The sequence below is a fragment of the Vespa crabro genome, chromosome 14, assembly GCF_910589235.1.
Source record: "Vespa crabro chromosome 14, iyVesCrab1.2, whole genome shotgun sequence".
Lineage (NCBI taxonomy): Eukaryota > Metazoa > Arthropoda > Insecta > Hymenoptera > Vespidae > Vespa > Vespa crabro.
Window position 1 is genome coordinate 5873238 of NC_060968.1, and position 19909 is coordinate 5893146.

General features: G+C 40.0%; 3 protein-coding genes and 1 long non-coding RNA gene across 23 annotated transcripts in view; 2 read left to right on the forward strand and 2 right to left on the reverse strand.

The window, feature by feature from the left end:
- Positions 1 to 570, reverse strand: part of LOC124429215 (protein unc-80 homolog) — a 21108-nt gene extending 20538 nt beyond the window's left edge. For 11 of the 16 annotated variants that reach the window (XM_046974190.1, XM_046974188.1, XM_046974195.1 and 8 more), the window contains exon 1: positions 177 to 567. The gene's annotated coding sequence lies outside the window, so the exon portion shown is untranslated. Of the gene's footprint in view, positions 1 to 176 lie in introns of all 16 variants that reach the window. The other 5 variants (XM_046974203.1, XM_046974202.1, XM_046974204.1 and 2 more) reach the window with 2 other exon arrangements.
- LOC124429225 overlaps positions 1 to 3395 on the forward strand; it is a 3928-nt gene extending 533 nt beyond the window's left edge. The window contains exons 1-3 of one of the 4 annotated variants that reach the window (XM_046974234.1): positions 645 to 1372; positions 1445 to 1605; positions 1802 to 3395. In XM_046974234.1, coding sequence (XP_046830190.1) covers positions 1276 to 1372; positions 1445 to 1605; positions 1802 to 2506 — 963 coding nt within the window. In that variant the 5' untranslated portion in view covers positions 645 to 1275 and the 3' untranslated portion in view covers positions 2507 to 3395. Of the gene's footprint in view, positions 1 to 644; positions 1606 to 1801 lie in introns of those variants that run through there. The other 3 variants (XM_046974237.1, XM_046974236.1, XM_046974233.1) reach the window with 3 other exon arrangements.
- On the reverse strand, positions 2786 to 15596 carry LOC124429231. The gene is made up of 2 exons (XR_006943401.1): positions 12193 to 15596; positions 2786 to 3356 (listed from the first exon to the last, which is right to left on the reverse strand). It is a non-coding gene; the product is annotated as an uncharacterized LOC124429231 (long non-coding RNA).
- On the forward strand, positions 3327 to 7025 carry LOC124429226 (myosin light chain alkali). 2 transcript variants are annotated; one of them, XM_046974239.1, is made up of 6 exons: positions 3327 to 3457; positions 3684 to 3711; positions 4473 to 4781; positions 4908 to 4994; positions 5452 to 5523; positions 6503 to 7025. In XM_046974239.1, the coding sequence occupies exons 1-5, from the start codon at positions 3455 to 3457 to the stop codon at positions 5481 to 5483; spliced, it is 459 nt and encodes a 152-aa protein (XP_046830195.1). In that variant the 5' UTR covers positions 3327 to 3454; the 3' UTR covers positions 5484 to 5523; positions 6503 to 7025. The 2 variants fall into 2 exon arrangements, with proteins under 2 accessions (XP_046830195.1, XP_046830194.1); XM_046974238.1 differs by lacking the exon at positions 5452 to 5523.
- Positions 15597 to 19909: the final 4313 nt, after the last annotated feature.

Consider the following 19909-nt stretch of genomic DNA (forward strand, 5'->3'; position numbering starts at 1 on the left):
ACACCATCGTCACGTGTATATATGTACCATTCGACGATATCTCTTTCAATAATTTTCCAATTTACAACGTAAATATTCGAATGACTTAGCGCGTATATTGCCTATTCGATCGCAATCGTTTCTATGGGTTTATGGCCTATATTACGGAATATACGCTTAATAGAGAAGTTACGTACCTAAATTATTGGGAAATATGGAGGAGGTACGTTGATGACCGATCACTTAAATATTCTTTTTCTCGCTTGGAAAATCCGCGCTCAATGGATATATTAACGGAGCTTTTACGCATTGACCAAAGGATTAGCGCGGATAACGGAGAAGGCACTATCGTAAGATAAATGTTGATAGGCAGGATGATGACAGGCGCGATAAGTCAGGAGCAAAGTTATCAGAGGGATATCACGTGCCAGTCTTTTAGCCTACTTTGCATGACACACTTGGGTGATTTTCATTTAGACAGATAACACGAAGACCGAAGGGTGATGCACCACGACGCCAGGATCGTGACTAACTGAGAGGCGTAGAGGGACGTTACGTACGCCGTGGAAACGATGGGAATGTGTGCGCGCGCGACTCTCGGAAAATCCAATGCGCCGGTCGTTTCATCGATCAGCCCAAGAATCTGCTCGCTGGACCACCCCTACTCTCTTAAGAGGATGGGTCGGGGTCGGTCGACACCACCACCTGTACCTTACCAACTCTAGACGCAACCCATTTTACCCACCTAGCGTACGCTCTATTACCATCTTAAATATTCCTTCGTTTTCATTTATACGAGCGACCTTTTTCCAACTTTAACATTATCTTTCGACAATCCTATCAACAATACGGATCTAAACGGAACTTAACGAATCGAAAGTTATCAACGTCTCGGTACCTCTAAACGATCACATTATATATTCTATAGTTAATAATCGCTTTATTAGATGGCCATTTCTTTTATTACATATTTTATATACTGTTATCAAACCGTACATGTGATTAATCTAACCAAGATCGAGAAGGGTCTCATTACATATTTCGTATTAACTGATAATAATTTGATTACGTAGATATAGAATTAAAGGATTTACGAATATAAAAATGGTTCCCATTGCCATATTCAATCGTTACATATTTACTTGTGGATTAATTTTTCGATATTCGACCATTTCGAGCTCGCGACATCTGAATATAGCCGATTGACAGGATATGTGCAAGACGACGATCATCGACGGACGTCTCACGATTTCTCATAACGCATAACTTTCATATTAATTTGCCAATCGAGCTAGAATGCTCCAAGACACCACGGTGGAGACGTTCGCACGAGGCCTGATAGATCGGATAGTATTTGAAGCTTCTGATAAAATTAAAATACGATTCAATAAAGGTCCTAAGGAAATCATTACACGATCGTTGGAGACATTGGCATGTACTTATATATCGGTTTATTTTTATGCAGAAGCGTCGCACAGTCATACGCGACGCAATGAAACGTATATGAGCTACAACGAGGGAGAAGGAAAGGAAGTGACAGAGAGTTTGGTCCATGGCCTGCGAGGTGTGCAAATTGGTGACTCGTCTTATATATTGTCCTGTCCCATGTCACTTTTGGAATGTCAGGTAATAAGTGAAGAGATTGAAAAGAGAAAAGGAAAGAGGAAACTGAAAAAAGAGAATAATAAATAATTTACCAATATATATATATATATATACATATATATATATATATAAAAGTGTGTGTGTGTGTGTGTGTGTGTGTGTGTGTGTATAAATATCGAGCACAATATCATATTCATTGACTTTGCTTTCGAATTAGATGAGAAGAAATGCATGCTTCGTCGATGGCACAACGAACGATAATACGTTCGTCGAGATGTCCGACATCCAAGGTCAGGGTGACGTCGAGCCGATCGCGTACGATGCCGCCGCCGAGTCGTCGAAGAAGAAAAGTACAAAGCCAACGACATATACCAAAGAAATAGAGCAATCTGGTACTAACGATGCCGCCACCAAAGTATCTGTCAATTTACTGCACCGAATGATCGAAGAGTTGGAAATCGTGGCCGAGGAGACGATCCTAAATCGCAACGATCCTGATAAAGGGATCAAAGAAGAAATTACGATTTGGGAGGAAAAGGAGGAAAAATTGATTAGGATAATCGAAAATAACGAAGGATCGCATGAGAGCATCATCGAGGAAACTCAATCGATCAGGCAATTCGTGGACGAGGACAGGGACGAAGTGAAGTCATCGATGATGATATCAGGTGCTTCCTCTTCGAGGAATCTTTCGTTCGATGAGGTTTATCTCGAGGAAAATGTAACGGAGTATCCGCCAAAGCAAATGTCCATTGACGAAATCGAAGAAACTCGTGATATCTTTTCGGAAACGAAAGAAACCGACAAGACAATCAAGTCGAAGAAGAAGAAGAAGAAGAAGAAGAAGAAGAAGAAAAGGGAGAGCTTGGGTCGAAGGCTCAAGAGGTTCTTCCTAAAGAGATTCAAGCGTGGAAAGAATTGATAGGATGTTTTTGTTCGAGGACCGAGTCGCAACTTTGGAAGCATTTTTCTTTTTTTCTATTTGTTTATACATGTCCGCTCCGATAGAGTACTTTTTTTTTTATAGCAACGCGACGCTCCACGGTGAACGTAGCGTCGATCGGTTGTCGACGGTGTGCCGAGCAAGTAAAAATAGTTCGGACAGTGTCTGATCATCGCATGGTTCACCGACGGAATTACGTCTGAGGGGGAGAGGAAAGAAAAAAGGCGTCGCGTTAAGAAAAGAAAAGAAATTGAAAAGTGTCTTGCCAATTTCTAAAAATTCTTTATTATACTTTTATAAAGATACGCCTCTCTCGCTTGCGCGTGAACATTGTATCGTCAGTTTCTAGGATTGTTTACCAAGCACGCAACTTCGCCATGATTATATGCATATACTCGTATAACAATCGTAGAATTGGTCTAGCAGATAATACGTGAAATAAAAGTTGCGTCCAAATATATATGTGTATATATATATATATATATATATATATATATATATACATATATATATAGATACATATGTGTGTGTATAAAATCGCTGAAAAATCGTCGTACAACATCGAGGGGTCTCCGTAGCAGGAATCGAAGGACGAGTCGGAATCTATATACATATGTATTTTGTGTCGGTTTTTTAATGCCACTGCAGATCTGGCAACCCTGATATACCGATGTTGAAAACCATTTATCGTAGTAGGAAGCACACTTTAAGCACAGAGCTCCTTCCTCTCGAACTGTTTTTGGACCGCAACGTTGCCAATGCTCTCTCCTTAGTCGAGATGACTTTGTTTCAGCATGATCTTTCTCGTCTATCTCGATCGTCGCGCCATCTGTAGAAATAAAATGAATAAATTTGGTAACACCCGGTACCACTTCTGTTTCTACCTCCGTGAGATCAGCATCCCATAGAAGCACCAGACAATCAACAATGGTGAGTCCGCACTTTCTCGGATCGTCGAGCTTTCATATAATTTAATCGTTCCTTATGTTAATTAAACACGAACGTTCGGATCATGATCATGATCAAAATCGCAGATTGATTGATTTGATGATATATTTTTTTTCTCAAAATCCCGAACTATACTCGAATAAGGATTAGGATGACACAGTCGGATTTAAGGGAGATCCGTTGAAAAAGTATGTGTTTTATTTTACAGGCAGACCTCAGCCCCAAGGACGTTGAGAGTGAGTAATAAATAGAGAGAGGATTTAAATAATTAGGTGAAGATAAAGTTCCGTAAGCGGAACCCCTTCTCGTGTGACATTAGCGATGCATTAATTAATATCGTTCTTTATATCTTATGTCGGTGTCCCGTAAGATAGAGTTAAAAGACATACATCGAGTTAACTCGAACTCGAGTTCGATTCGTGTTCGACCCTCTTTTCTTCTCTTTAAGACTTTGGAAAATTGGACCAATTGCTTTTGGCAAATCATCAATCAATAATATTAATTAAACTGCTGGTTGTCATAATATCATCAATAGGAAGAATCATTAGGAGAAATCATCGGTATAATTTTAGCGATTGATAGAACTTCCGAAATATTGAGCAATATGTCGGTCAACTAAAGTGCCGTTACGTAACGAGCGTGTTTCAGGAAAGAAACGAAGAAAGCTCTACGCTAATGTCGGAGCAAGATGTCAAAAATAGTCAGGACGCTGTTCTTATATGGTTCGCCGGGGGTAATCTGACCCACTACTTCTACCAGCGAGTTCTTGAATCGGTTCCCAGGGTGGGGATATATGCTCGGACTTAAAATAGATTCAGACTTTTGAACCTGATACCCGCGCAGTACCTATTACAGGATGATATTAACCCAAATTTCGTATATCCCGTTTTATGTTTAACCTACGCGAATATTTGGCCGATCGGGGAGAATTTATTGCTTTACGTTTGCAATATAATATTATAGCAAATAAATTTACACGTATCTCGTTACGAAATAGAAGCAGAATTTGCTTTCTCTATCTACGATGCCGATGGTACCAACGTCGTCGACTGCGTCGACCTTGGAAACGTTCTACGAGCCTTGAACCTCAATCCAACAAATGCAACAATTGAAAAACTGGGCGGTACCAAGAAGAAAGGCGAGAAGAAGATGAAGTTGGACGAGTTCCTGCCAATCTTCAGCCAGTGCAAAAAGGACAAGGAGCAAGGTTGTTTCGAGGACTTTGTCGAGTGTCTCAAGCTTTACGACAAGCAAGAAAATGGTACCATGTTAGCCGCCGAATTGTCTCATACGTTACTCTCGCTCGGTACGATTCACGAATTGATAATTCGAATAATTGATAATTGAATATTCTTCATTTAAAAGTAAATAAAAGTAATTCATTTTCGTCGGATCGTAAATCGTTCATTGTAATTTTTTTTATCTGCGATAGGCGAGCGCCTTGCCGATAACGAAGTCGAGACGGTGTTAAAGGATTGCATGGATCCGGAAGACGACGATGGATTCATCCCTTATACTCGTAAGCATAAACATTTCCTAATTACTTTTATGATATTTGAATGCACCATCCCGATTAGAGAAACAAAGAGGTAAAGAAAATTAGAAGACCTGCATCGCGTTAGTGTGAAGCACGAACGAAGCACGAACGAAGAATCCAATAGAAAGAGATTGTACAAAAACCAATGGTTTGTTTTTTAATGTCCAGTTTATTATGCCCCGTTGACATGTCGAATCGATGTACATTAACAGGCGATTAACTAGCCTATCCGACCCTCCTACAGGAATGATGATCACCTTAGTATTTTAGAGATTTAGACGCACGGCTAGTTTTATATTTAGAGGAGGAAAGATAATCATTTATAGAGGCAGCCAAAACGTTCGGACAACATGGAAGTAACGTGATAAAAAGACAAAAACGGGCCCATCGTAATTGTCCATTTTATTTGAAACGTCCATCTTTTATTTGTATTTCGCAGCATTCTTGAAGAAGATGATGGTGCTTTTGTAAGCTGTCCGGATGCCATTGGTACGCTGTGAGGTCATCGATCGTAAGTGTCCCCGTCTAGTAGACGCGTCCTCGTTTTCACGCTACTTTAGCTTCTTCTTCTTCTTCTTCTTCTTCTTCTTCCTCCTCCTGCTCCTCCTCCTCCTCCTCCTCCTCCGCCTCCTTTTCCCTGTCTTCTTCCTCATGTGCTTCTTCGTCTCATTCTGTTGTCTCTTTCTATCTCTTGATTTTTCTACTTTCTCATCAGAAAATGTCATCGCTTTATTTCGCCTTGTCTGGTCACGTACGTACGACAATTTATAGGACGTAGGTTTGCGGCGCCACAGGGATGCTGAAATCGATAACTTTGCTTCTTACACAAAAGCACGTACGAGAACTTGAGGTTTGTAAGTTAAGATCCGTGAATCGGCTGGAGCCAAGCCCCACTTGAAACAATACGATCGTTTCTGGGACAAGAAAAAAAAAAAAAAAAAGAAAAAAAAACGAAAAGTTACTTCCCTCAGTGCACGATTTGCAATTTTTCAAAACATTTTAGGATTCGTTTAATCGACCATTCTTAGATGATTCACGGTTCTTTCAAAATACAATTGTCCCGCTTCAACGCGTTTGTGCCCGTCTTTTAACTCCAAATCAGTCTCTTCCATTTCTTCTTATTCTTCTTAAATAATATGTATGTGTAATATGTCGCTATTCTTGTTATTGCTTTACGAATAATTTTTCCAAATTCTATCTATGCTTTTCTATGCAATTAGTTGCAATGTAATATTTTCTCAATGCTTAGACACAAACAAGTCGTACCATTAACGACACGTTGTTTCCAATTGACAGGACGGATCGAACGTCGAAATATCGATTGAATTATATTAAAAAAAAAAAACATTAGATATCGTACGTTTCGTACAATCGTACGATCAGTACGACTTGTCAATTTAAAATCCGTCTTGTCAATTTAGAGAAGTCCTGTCGCATTTACAAACAACGACAAAATATGAAATATTTTAACATTTAACTCTTCTTTTCAGCGTTCCTACGCAGATTGTGCGATAGAACGCAAGAGGAATCATAGATACAAAGAAATTTCTCCGACTCTTCTTCGGCAATTACCTTTCTAAGCTACGCATCGGCGAAGGATACGTTTGTCATATTCATCATGCTCTCTTCATCCCTTGTTAATTCATCGCGCGATCACCTTGCTGACCGCATCTCTTCACATTTCCGTATAAAATTCATTAAAAAAACAAAAAAGTAATAAAAAGAACAAAAAAGAAAAAAACGAAGAAAAAGTAACATCCATAAAAATCCTCAGGATTATCCAAACAAGAAGCAAAAAGATCATCGAAAATACGAACGAAGAAATAAAAGAAAGAAAAATGACACGTAAAAGAGACGCACGATTAATAAACGTACGATCTCGCGTCTAGGGTCTCATATTTTAAACAAGATTTGTACAAAGTTTAACTAAACGATCGGTTTTCAGTTACACACTTCGTATTGTTACTTTAATAAATGACACGTCCTCGTGACTCGGGGACTGCCAAAAATAAATGTTCACATGTTATCCCTGTCAAAAAAAAAAAAGAAGAAAAAAAAATTTCACACGAAAGAAAAAGTATATCGTCAACGATCCGATAGAAAAATTATTATACTAATAATTTTATACTTTTAATTATCATTATTACCTGGAACAAAGTTATTAAATTCATTCAACTTTTTTCCCTCTGGTCTCATAGGGGAATGTATTATTAATAATAATTACATTTACTCGATCGAGAATTTGAAACGAGCATGGAAATAGATAAGTGCAATCGAGCTATCGGGAGAGTTCAGAGAAGTAATGCCGATGCCCGAGCGATAATAAAAACGTAGCGGAGGGAAATCGACGTAAGATAAGGGAGGAAAAAAGAGAAAAGAAAGAAAAATCACGGCCATATATTACCGAATGAGATACGTTTATCGATAATATGACTGTTATCTCGGGTAAGACACGGGTGGAAAAAATATCGAAAAAAATATAATACCTCTCACACGCACACGCACACGCACACGCACGCACCTTTCCTTTCTCCCGCCAAAAGATCATTCGCGACACATCGGTAAATCTCGTGCGTCGAACGCTAACTTCGCGTGCGCGTTGCACACGAGTTCGGTTGACTTCGGATATTTCCGAGATGGAGTTGTGTCTTTGCCCGGCAAGTCGGCGCTCAGGACAGTCAGTTCAAACGCGTCGCAAGTGTCGCGCGTTTCCTCCTCTTTTAATCTCGGATGACAGATCACTGTTTCGTATTTTCGCCTCTTTCAGCGATCCGATCGCTGAATTTTTCATTAACGAGTGCACCAGACGCAAGCCCTGAAGAAGAAAAAAAGTGTAACGTCAAACTCTAAGCTAAGATAACGAAAAAAAAAGAAAAAAAATAATAATTAAATAAGAAATATGACGGACGTTCAAACTAATCCCATCAAGGAGGACGCAGCATCGAAGAGGCTACAGCAGGACGATTCGGCATTTAGAACAGGTAGAGGAGAACTCTTTTGTGCTAGACACATTTGATTTTCACCGACTTTGACGCATTTCCTCGTTCCTCGCGGCTCTTGCGTACCTCGGTAGAAAAGTCTGATTGGTCGGACGCCACGGTCCCGCCATCTTGGCTCTTGAGCCGTGTCCGATATCATGGAAAAATCTTGAAAAATAGATTTTGCAATGTTGCTACCTCGATCGACGATATATCGTGCCAAATGGACTAGCCGATAATCGAGATAATGAGAAAAATATTAGGAAGAGCCGTCAAAAGGCGCTTTCGTACCAATTCATACGCATATGACATAATATATTTATGTATGCACCTGTTCCATTAGTTTCGAAAAGACGCCGTAAAGTAGAAAGCATTAAATGGATTTACATAAAACTGCGTCTTTCAATTTTCTTTTACATCTGTTCAAAGGAATCGATCCGCAACTAGCTACCATATACTTATCGTAAACTACTCGGAAAGTATTTACTTGGCTTTATCTCTTTCGACGTTACAAAACGTTTTCGCTCTTACGTTGAATTAGATTTTAGCATGGTCGCTTATGTCTCCTCGATATCTAAATCATGAATGTCAGTATCGCAGAATCTGTAAGCGTGCAAACACTAGAGGTATTACTCTATATACGTACATGTAGATAAACGCATACACATGAATATAGATAAACTCTATAGATATATCCAAAGACAAGAGGTTGACGTTAAGCGAAAGTACGCTCAAAGTTTCTATATCAACTTAAAATAAGAAAAGCTTGGCGATAACACATTTTTTTTCTTTTATGGAAATTCTTCGTCTAGATTTATCTCGTACTCTTGCTTCGCAATTTGATAAACAACGGGCATAGCTCCGAGACCAGTTTGAATATTAGTTCTCGCGTGTGACAAGGATGGCTCGAAAAGAAGAAAAAGTCAACGAACCGCTTGGCGCCGTAATTTACGACACTCGTCGTACATTCTTCGACGAACTATTCTTTCCCGATATTAGTCAATTTTTATACAAGACTTTACATAGATACCATATATTTATTACATAATTTTTATCATTCGATTAGATCGTGTCGCGGATAATGCGATGGCAAATGGTTCAAAGTTAAAAGTTAGCATCCGATTAGACGCGGTCGATTGATACGATCGATTTATTGACTCTAACGAAGACCAAATGGAAAAGTGTGGAAACTCCTTAGCTGTTTGTTGGGTTAATAATGCATGCCGAACGAACAGTTTTTCTCTGGTTTTTATTTGATTAGGAGCCATTTGATAGGAGCCATTGGATTCTCTCGAGACGCTGAAAGGATCTATCGTGGTTGATATCAAAACAAGCGACCCGTACAGGCGCGTAGAAAAACTAGGAAGCCATCTTAGAATTAGCCGATTATCTCGTCGTTCCAAGCGAGACTCTCTCTCTCTCTCTCTCTCTCTCTCTCTCTCTCTCTCTCTCTCTCTCTCTCTCTTTAATTCGCGCGCCTAATTTACTTTGCATAATTCTTTCGTCGAAGCTCATTGTGGTAGCGAACGTGAGATGGGAAATGCGTGTCGCATTCTCTTCCTAGATTATAACAATTCATTTCAAGGCGACATTAAACGCTCGACCTGTCCCAACGAAAGCTCGTATCTTTTCCCGTACCAGGTACTAAAAATTGTCCGACTATCGTGCAACACGGCAATCGCGATTATAATAACGAGAAAATAGTATATACGTGTAGGAAAATAACTACACCGAACGATGTGATCGTTATCTCAGCTAGTTTATCTCGCGAATTTATTATTGAGAAAAGGGTAAGAGAGAAGAAATACGATGGCATCGTCAAAAATTTAACGAATCGTTGCTTCGATATACTCGATGTTCTCTTTTTAAATCACATTGGTAAGACAAATTGCCTCTCGCAGCATGCCATAGAACTTATTTCACGCCTTCTCTTTCGTATACCAAAGCATTTTCGTACATTAAGTCTACGCCATGGTCTTGGCCATGAAATCAGATAAAAGAACGGAGTGTCCCTCGAACGAGCTGTCAAGGTCTCACAAGGATAGATTACGATCGCATTCTTTTTCCCGAGAGACAGCGCTCGCACGGGCTCGCACGATTTTCACGATGCATCGCGCTTCCTCGGTACATTGTCGATTCGTACTTTCAGTCTATATCAGAGAAAAAGTCGTGCAATGAAAAAAAAAAAAAAAAGATTAACGGGAATGCAAAAATGTATATTGTCAAATGGTGTCCATTAAGAAATTAAGGAGCGTCAACGAGCTAACGATGTTTGTGGGCGTGTAATTGCAGAATTGCCGTTACTGAACGTCGATGGTGGGTACCGCGACCTTAATCGGAAGACCCTCTGAAACCATAAATGGAACGGCGCGACTCTGCTCGGTTTGCCATCCGCAATTTGATAGACGCTTCCGCTTGGCTTCTCCGTTTAAGTGAACCTATTGCCGTTTTCAACGATTTCGGCGGTACTTACTCACTCGTCTCGATCGACGTTCAATTTAATCCGTCATATCCTGGTTAATATCGGTGGCTAAAAGAACGCGGCCGAGCGGTCGAGCTTACGGATAAAAAAGAAGAAAAAAAATTGACGAAAGAACGACGACTCTTCCCTCGCATCTCCAGCTCTACGATCACTTAATGACTCATCATGATGCGTGACGTCCAATAATACGCAGGCGCTCGTCGATTTATGAAAGCTCGTCGTTCTTCGTGGGTCCAAGGCTCTCTCTCCCTCTCTCTCTCTCTCTCTTTCTCGTTAGAGCCCCACGTTCAATACCTGGTCTTCCCCCAAAACGTTTTTCATCGCTATTAAAAATATCGTTTCTTGCGTGTGCAACGTGTGCTTGCTAACCGCTGTACTCTTTTATGTACGCACCTATATTCAAGCAATTTCACGAACGGAACTGCACTTTTAAACGCTATGCGAGAAGATCTGTGAATTATCAAGATTCGATGTTAGATTAAATGAGCGCAATTAAATTTCACCAATGTACCCGTTTAAACGAGCAGTCAAACGTGCAGAAAAAATTTGGCAAACCTAAGTATAACGTCTTTTCCGTAGTGAAAATCTCACGACTATTAGTTTCAGTGAAAGCAACGATCTCCAGGAGGAGTGGAAGCTTTGTTGAAATTCCACAACGTGCCGGCACGTGATCAATCGCGTTTGGCCTATTAACGAGTACCTCTCCTACGCTACCAGCTCGTCCAACTATAATAGAGTGGACAGCGCGACGATGAGCAAGAACAGACAGAAGAGCAAGTTCAGTGACCGTTAAAGCTTCTCGAATTGAACGACGGAAGGAACGTGCGGAAAAAGAGGAGAAAAAACTACTCGATCCCGTCTACACCCTAAGACGCACCCACACACAATATCCCACAATGTGTATATCCAGTGCTTGTACGGAATCGCTGAAGAAGCTTTTATCTCTTTCTATCTGTTTCTAGAGAAGCGCCGTATGGACGATAGCGTACGAGGTCGGCTCATACGATATAACCGGTTGTTCGTTCATAAAATAGTTACAATATTTTAATTACGAATAAGATCCGACATTGGATAGTTATTTCGATAAGTTTCACGTTTATTCCAATAAACTCCGAAACCATGGAGTCAATTAGTTTTCATTTTCGTAAATTTTTGATAAAATTCACAGGTCAGGTATTTTCTACTGTTTGCCACCACATAGATACAATCGCCAACTAATATAATGACGAAAATGAATAGACGGTGCGGATTAGAGGAAGAGAATAGTACTCTCAGCTACAGCTATTTTCGAAAGGAGTAGCAATGCCAGCGCGTGATTATGCAATATCGCGGTGAATAATCCAGTCCGGATTGACGGTGTTTAAACGCGAGACCTTGAGGCTGCGTCTCTCTCTCTCTCTCTCTCTCTCTCTCTCTCTCTCTCTCTCTCTCTCTCTATCTCTATCTCTCTGCTGAACAACAAGATTCCGCACACGTACGAGAATCACTCCTCATCTTCCAAAGGCCATCCGCGAGATGAGTAGAGCACCTAGCTACAATTACTTCGACCAAACGCATTAATCTCGTATTCGAAGGAATATCGATTTAAGAAAAATGGTTTAACAGATAATTAAGTTCTAATTTCATTAGAAGATAAGAGAAAGTGGAACGTGACATAACATGACGTCGGTTCTAATTCTAAATCGTACCTTTGGATCTATCTACACATTAATCACATTACCTTTTCCTTAAACGACATCAAAGTGAGTCGTTTGCATCGCATTTGGACCATGATCCAATAGCTGTCCTGTGTCGCTTTGCTTTCTATAGCAGGTTCACTCGAGTCTAACTCAAATGGAAAAAGCTCTCCTTCGGATTTCTGCTTGGACGATGAAACAACCTGCCGTCGGGAGCTCGAAAACATGCTGCACTGGAGGATGGATTAAAGATAACATCTCACTTGGAATGTTCTCTTTAACCGTTTAACAACCGCACGTCGATAAAGATCCGATCGCATGGCGATTACATCAGCGTTAAATCCGTATCGTTGTCTATCCCGCTAGGCGGAAAACGTTCGTGCGGTTTATGTCATTATCATGCCAGTAGACGCAATCTAAGAAGTAATTCCGATTATTTTTTTATTTTTATACCGCGATAACGATAGATTCGCGATTTATCGTAATTCCAACTGGCTTAAATACTCTTTATTGTAAAATACAATATTTTTTTAAGAGAAATGAACAATCTGACCGTTCAGGAGATCTAGCACAGTTATCATATTAATTATACAATCGAATTCCTACGCGATATATGCATTTACTTTTGTATCATTGATTATACTTGCACACGTATATATATATATATATATATATATATATATATATATATATATATGTATATATATATATATATATGCTGTATGCATATATATGCGAACTTTCGCCTATTCACGACCCAAAACAATGCAAGCTTTAGTCTATTCGACGCCGTACGAGAAGAACGCACAGAAGCTGCTGGTATTTTAATGAACTTCGTAGAAACGTCTAGTGTCGGTGACTTGAAGTTTTCATTAAAAAATAGCTGCGGTGGCAAACATTTTATGTATCTTCGGCCCTTTATTTACGATTTAAAAGCTAAACGGCGTTATACCACGACTTCCGGTCGCATTAATCCAGCGATTTCTTACGGTGCAAGAATCCCGTATGTAAGTCGATATACGTGGTAATTAACATTTTATTGTAGGCACACGCTGCTGGTTGAACGTGAAAGAGAAATCTAATAACGGTCGAGTGTCGGTAATGGTAATTACCGTTCAATGGAGGACGACATTTGCATGAAATTTGCACATACACGATCATAAAAGTTGTAGATCCATATGCTATTGCGAAGCATCCCAGTCGGAAGTATAATATCGGTGAGACCGATCTTTGTATCTTTGTAAATTGTAAAGAAAAATAACAAATATTTTCAATTTTTTCGTAGGTTTCCATCTTCTTAATAGGTATTAAGTAATTTCGTTTCTCACTGTGCTAATATCTTGTGGGCTAAAATTCTTGAATAGAATTGCCCTTGATGACATCACGTATGACAAATTGATGAAGTGTGACCCATTTTCTCTTCCTGCACCCTTTACATTACCAACTATGCCCAATGTCGTCGGTCCCAATGAGATGACGTCGCCACGATATTAACTTACGGCATGACAATCGATGACATCATTTATTGAGAATTACGACGAACGTACGTTCAGATTTGAGCAACAACGTGAAGTAGAATCATTCATCCGTCATTTAAATATGCGCAAATCGCCGGTATCGCTAGCATTGTATCGTGAATGAGTCAGCGACCGATTTGTGTTATCTCTCGCTCTCTCCCTTATCTTCCTCGTTCGGTGATCGTAATCGCCGATCGTTTCCATTAGATAATTTTATTGCACGAAGAGTAAAATTGTTCCTTTCTTTTTTTACTTTTTTCTTTCAAAGAGAACATTTTCTTTACAATTTGGACGAATACAATTTGTATTTGATCGCAAAGATTAAAAGAAAATTGAAGCGTTTGGCTTTAAAGCGTTGCCGTGCAGTATCGGATGCAGTAAAGCATACGAATCCAGCGTAAAGTACGAACTCTATGCACGTGGGCGTAGAAAGGAGGGTGCGTACAAAGGCTGAGTAAAAGGCGAGGGGTCGAAGTTAGAATGGGAGAGGGAGCGCGGAGAAGGGAGAACTGGCAGGAACGGCAGACATTGGAATCGATAATAAAACGGCGCGTCGTCGCGCAGCATCCCTTGGTGCCTGCTCGCGGTTGGAGGCAATTCTCTTGGATGTTAACGATTTGAAATATTCGCAGCTTTGTTAATATTTTTACGAATAGCTCGTTTTTACGAAGAAAGAGGAAAAAAGAAAAATACAACGCGTCCAGACACATTTCGTTACGTAGATAATATGGTGCTCGAACGCGGTGCTTTCGATGAGAAGCGAATAGTAGTAACAAAGAGAGATAGGAAGAAGGATAGGTTTTTGTAGAGTAGCGCGCCTAATGAGAAGTACAAAGCTATTAAAAAGACAGGCTCCGTTTGTTAAAGCGTGATCAAAATGGAGTTAATTTGCGTAGACGTAAGTCGAGGGTGTCTGCCTGCAGGCAGACACCCTTAGAAAAATTTCAAGTCTTGCCAGTACAAGTAGCCACGTACGCGTGTCGTGTAAAAGGGTGTGTTCAATTTGAACTTCGATATGGGGACGCTCGCTCGTGACTCACGAAACGACTTCATTGATATAAGAAACAATTTTTCAAGTTTATAAATAATTCGAGTGACTTTGAAATGGTCACTTTTATTGGTCACGGATATTTTGTGTGCATATAATTAGATGTCGTGCGTAAGTGCATAAGTCGTCTTTAATTCGTTGAAAATGATCGAGGGCACACCTAAATCGTACCGTCAACTTGGATATTTATTTCGAGGCGTAACTGATCGGTGGTGTAGAATTATCTGTGCGCTGTATCGACTTACCGATAATACCACGCTACCGGATTAATCGACCGAATCGTCGTCTCTGTTTCGACGCTTGAGTTGCCACAAAAAGAGATGATACTTTGTGCGTCTCGTCAAAGCGTAGAAATTTTAACACAAATTCCTAGTACTTTCCCATTTACTGTCATTATATACGTAATTAGTCTCAACGCCACGTTATACGTATCCAATTATCTATTGAAACGAATGGAATATCAAAGAATTGGACGAACGCATTGAAGTTTAGTAATATTTAGATTGGCTACGCAATCAGAAAAGATAAGCTTTAAGTATCGTCGCCAACTAAATGAAATTAAAGGGGATAAGTGAAACAATAAAAAATGGCTAAAGAAGAAAATGGAAGAAGACGGAACGGGAGAAGAGAATTAGCATCCTTGACGAGTGAGTTTGCGCGCGATATACGAGTAGCATGCGTGTATAATGAAAACTAGCCACTTCAAACAGGTATCGGCCCGGCACGTTCTGTCTCTCCAAAAATAGCAACGTGTCACCTTTTCCTTTGCCTTCGACCAATTCCCCACGATCCGATATAAAAATATCTTGTCTTATTTTTTTCCCGCATCTAAAGCGATTTCGCGATCGTGCATATGCGCGGTACACACACACACACACACACATATATATATGTATATACGAATATATATATATATATATATATATATATATATATATATATATATATATGTATGTATGTACGAATGCTTGTTCCTAATAATAAAGTGTTGTAACCGAAATATTGGAGAAGCAAACATAGTTTTAGTTTTAGTCGCGTAGAAATGTCGAAATTGACGCGGAGAATCGTAAACGATCATTATAATTGATATCATTTAAGAGGATGATGCCTGAACAGTGTTACACCAACGAGGTCGCAATACCGGTACAATTAAACGACAACTGGATTAGCACTGTAAGGCTTTCACCTCTGTTTTCTTCTATTGAAGTAAGCGAGCGTGGCTTTCTTGCAGCAAATAAAACCTGATCGGTTCACGAACCGTTTCTCTCAAAGATCTTTCGCATGGGGCTAACACTCGCGCCTTTCCTTTTTCTTTGCATTCTTTACATATGTATTATGGATACATATTAGAGAGAAATACCGTAACGAAATTCTAATAGATAACAGACATTCAGGGATTTTCGTTTCATTAACTTATTCTTGGACATCTTTGATTTGTTACTTTAAGATGATTATTATATCCGGATCATCCGGAAAGGAGTTGTTACTAACGTCGTTGATGAAACGATCGATTTTGTTTTTGGAAGGCGTCTCTCTCTCTCTCTCTCTCTCTCTCTCTGTCACTCTGCCTCATCCTCGTTGCACTCCGCTATGAATTACGTAAACGGAATGACGTCATCTGTCGCGTGCGTACTCACGATGCTCGGATATATACACGTATAATCCCAAGAAGAACGAGCAACGCCCAGACACGAATCCGTCAGAAACAACTTTCAACTGGAATAGAAAATTCCTTCGATAGTAATCAATGAATATTATGATTCCTCGTTTAGTTCATCGACGTCTTCATTGTTTTTTTTTTTCTTTCATCTAATCAGTAAGCCCTATATTTTTACAACGTCTCAACGAAAAAAAGAATGCCGGATTTGACGGCTCGTCTTCTGGTTTATCGTTCATCCCTGAATGAAGGTAGTCTAGGTTTGTCATGTTGTACGAGGAAAAACTATCGATTTCCATCGATAGAAGAGACAGTAGTACGCAGTTCGATACCAGAGGGGACACTTTGCGAGGCTTCCATCGCATCGTGGATTAGAAGGAGTCTTCGAACGAAGCGCACGGCTGCCAAAACGAATTCATCTGGCATCCATGGGAGGATAGAACAAGATTCCCTCTCTCTCTCTCTCTCTTCCTATCCGTTATTTTCTTTGGCACTTTCGACAGTCCGTCTCTCTTTTCCTAGCCAAAGCTATTAATCGTTAATTATGAACTCTGATTATTCGCGACAAGGGGAGAGTTTAATCTTTTATAGAGGAGCTTCCGACGATTAGAACTCATTAGAGTATTTTTGTCGAGTGAAACGAGTTGTAAAAAGAGTGGTCGCAACGAGTTCTTCCGTAAAAAATTATCTTGTGTGCCAGAGAGGTCATGGATAATATTTTTCTTCTTTTCTTCTTCGGTCGGTACCTACTAAACCGAGCAACTTTGAACTCTGTCGGTACGTTAGCAATACTCGTGGCGGTCGTGTAGTGCCAGCAAACAGATCTCTTACTGCTAGAATATACTTGGATAGTTTCTTATTGATTTTAATTCCTGACTAACTGCGGACGATATCCGAACCGTATGGCGAATCGGATATAGATATACGGTAAGGAGGAAAATGTAAATCTCGAAGCGTAAGTCTCATTAATGATATTTGAAAAAATGACAGGTTGTTTCATTGGTTTGCCTTGGCAACGCTTAATTGCCACTTTCTAATCTAATCGATATAACTAACGCTCGTATCGGTCGCTGCTAAAGTAGTATCCTGCTTTGTGTAATATTGATCGATTGTTCAAACAACTTAAACATCTGAGCAGACGCTGAAAGAACAATGGAAATCATTATCGCGCAGGAAAAAGGGAACTGAACAGCGAAAGAGATTATTTAAAATATTATTTACTACATACACGTTTTTAGATAATCAAGATAGTAATGTATAGAGGTAATCGGTCGAATAATTCCAAATACCCGAATATATGCGATAGTACAGCCTTGTTGAATAAAGTACCTATTCTTATATAACAATTCGTTAAAAAGGTAGGTCCTAGGAAGAAAATTGTACAATGTGTCTCAGTGGTTCGATATAGATAATTATACCGTGACGATTCGTTGAGTAATTTTCTTCGTACTCGTAACATCGAGCAATCATCCTTCTACCATGTTTCTCGCACGTCACTTTTGTAATATCGATTTTCCGCTTGAATGTTGCTACCATTTCTCTTTCTCGCCTGCCAACAACAAGATACGCTGGTAACTAATGCTAACAAACAAATATTATTTTGTTTCAGGTAAGAGAAAGAGCTGAAGTTAGACCATGAAGATATCCGAAGCAAAAGCTCCATCGAATTCGATATAGATAATGGGTTAGACATTGAGCCAATTTAATGGCTCGACTTAATGACATAAGGTGAGCAAAGACGATAGTTTTCAGAGATTTTCAAAAGGTCTAATTGATATTTAAATATTAGTCATTAAATTCGCAAGGAATATCGCAACTCCACAATGGGACAGCACACTCATAAGTCTTTCCGTATCGATAGCATCGCCACGAGAATACGTACTAGCAAAGAAACTTGGTAGTCGAATGAATGGCTCGACTGTTTCCTCACAAACTCTGACGTTTCATGCACAAAATGCCGACATGTTGCGCGATAATGAAACGTGAATTAATAAGTCGACGATGAATAAGAAGAGGGAAACCGGCGTCAAAGCGATTTATTATGAACGCTTAAACATTTGCCCTGTCGAATTAAAAACTCAATGTGGACCCTGCAATGATATTTATTTTATTCGTTCGTAATATATGTATATATCATAAGCGTATCAAAGAAGAAAAATCTCTGTTATTGCTTTATTCCGCAGAGAAACATGGAACACATATTTTAATTCGTTTCTTGAGGCTTTTCGCGAAAAGAGAATGTAACACGCTCGCAGCGTGTGGATGTTGTGCGTGCGTGCGCGCGCGCGCATGTCTGCGTAAAGGATTATTCTTAACGAAATGAGAAGAAGAATTAAGGAGAAGGAATTATCGCTTGGCATATTCGTTATATGTTATATGTTGTTCGTAAAAAGCCGTAACCGGGCTTTCCGATCTAGTACGAGAAGAGTTTCGAAGATACAACGACACGACGTCGAATAACGGAGAAATTAAAGCGGTTACTTCGAAAGGAGGTGGATGGAAGCAGGGAGAAGGGTACGTTCGTTGTAGCCTTCTTCATTCGGCACATCGCGTTCAAACGAGAACGATTTGCAACGTATGTGTACGTGTTCGTGTTATTTAACGAGGTCATCCAATTTCTTTTTTCCTTTTTTTCTTTTTACCAACGACAGCCAGGGTAAAGTACTAACGCCTGTTAACGTTCAGATTCTACTATTCACGTGTTGCTCTTTTGAGGTATCTAAAACTCTCAACAAACTCAAGAAACCATTTCTGCCTTTGATAGCAGGAAAGATTATAACTGATGCAACCAATGTAGGATGTTCCACTTTTCACATTGAGAAAATCAGGTGGTCGGATCGATCGTCGAATTGGTCCTCCCTGCGTGTTAGTTGCGTTCACGCTGTCACCTTCTCGATAGAGCTAGACGCTGAGCAGGAGCTCGAAGGAAAACCGGGTCAGAAGCGGATATAGGTATCGATAGTCCGACACCACCGCCCATTTAGAGGGTAGTATTCTCTCTCTCCTCCCCTCCCCTCTCTCTCTCTCTCTCTCTCTCTCTCTCTCTATTTCCCTCCGTTAGAGATGCCTCTTTTCGTCGATAAGAAATTGCATTCGTTCGTGGACCTGTTCTCAAGTCGCTTTAAATCTCTCCAAACTTTCAGTTCGTCGAGCAACGAAGCTTTAAGACGACATTGAAGTCGAACTTGAAAGAACGACAAGTCTCGACGAGTAGCATCCTCATCGGAAGAATCGAAATTCTGAAATAAAAAGCAAATTTTTTTCTTTTTTCCTTTTATGACATTGCGTGCAACGTAGAAACTCGGTTAGGACGAGACGTAAATAATTTATAATATAGTAGTTTCTCTCGCTAAGCTTCGACGTGGTCTCTCTCTCCCTCCCTCTTTCTCTCTCGTCTAGCTCTCGCGAGCGAGCGCGCGCGCACGTTGGTTGTATATCGAGTGAGCTCTGGGTCTAGTTGTGTCTGACTGGGAGGGTCGAGCGCAGGAGCAGAGGCACGGCAGGACAAACCGACGGGGCGCACGTTCGTAGGGAATGAA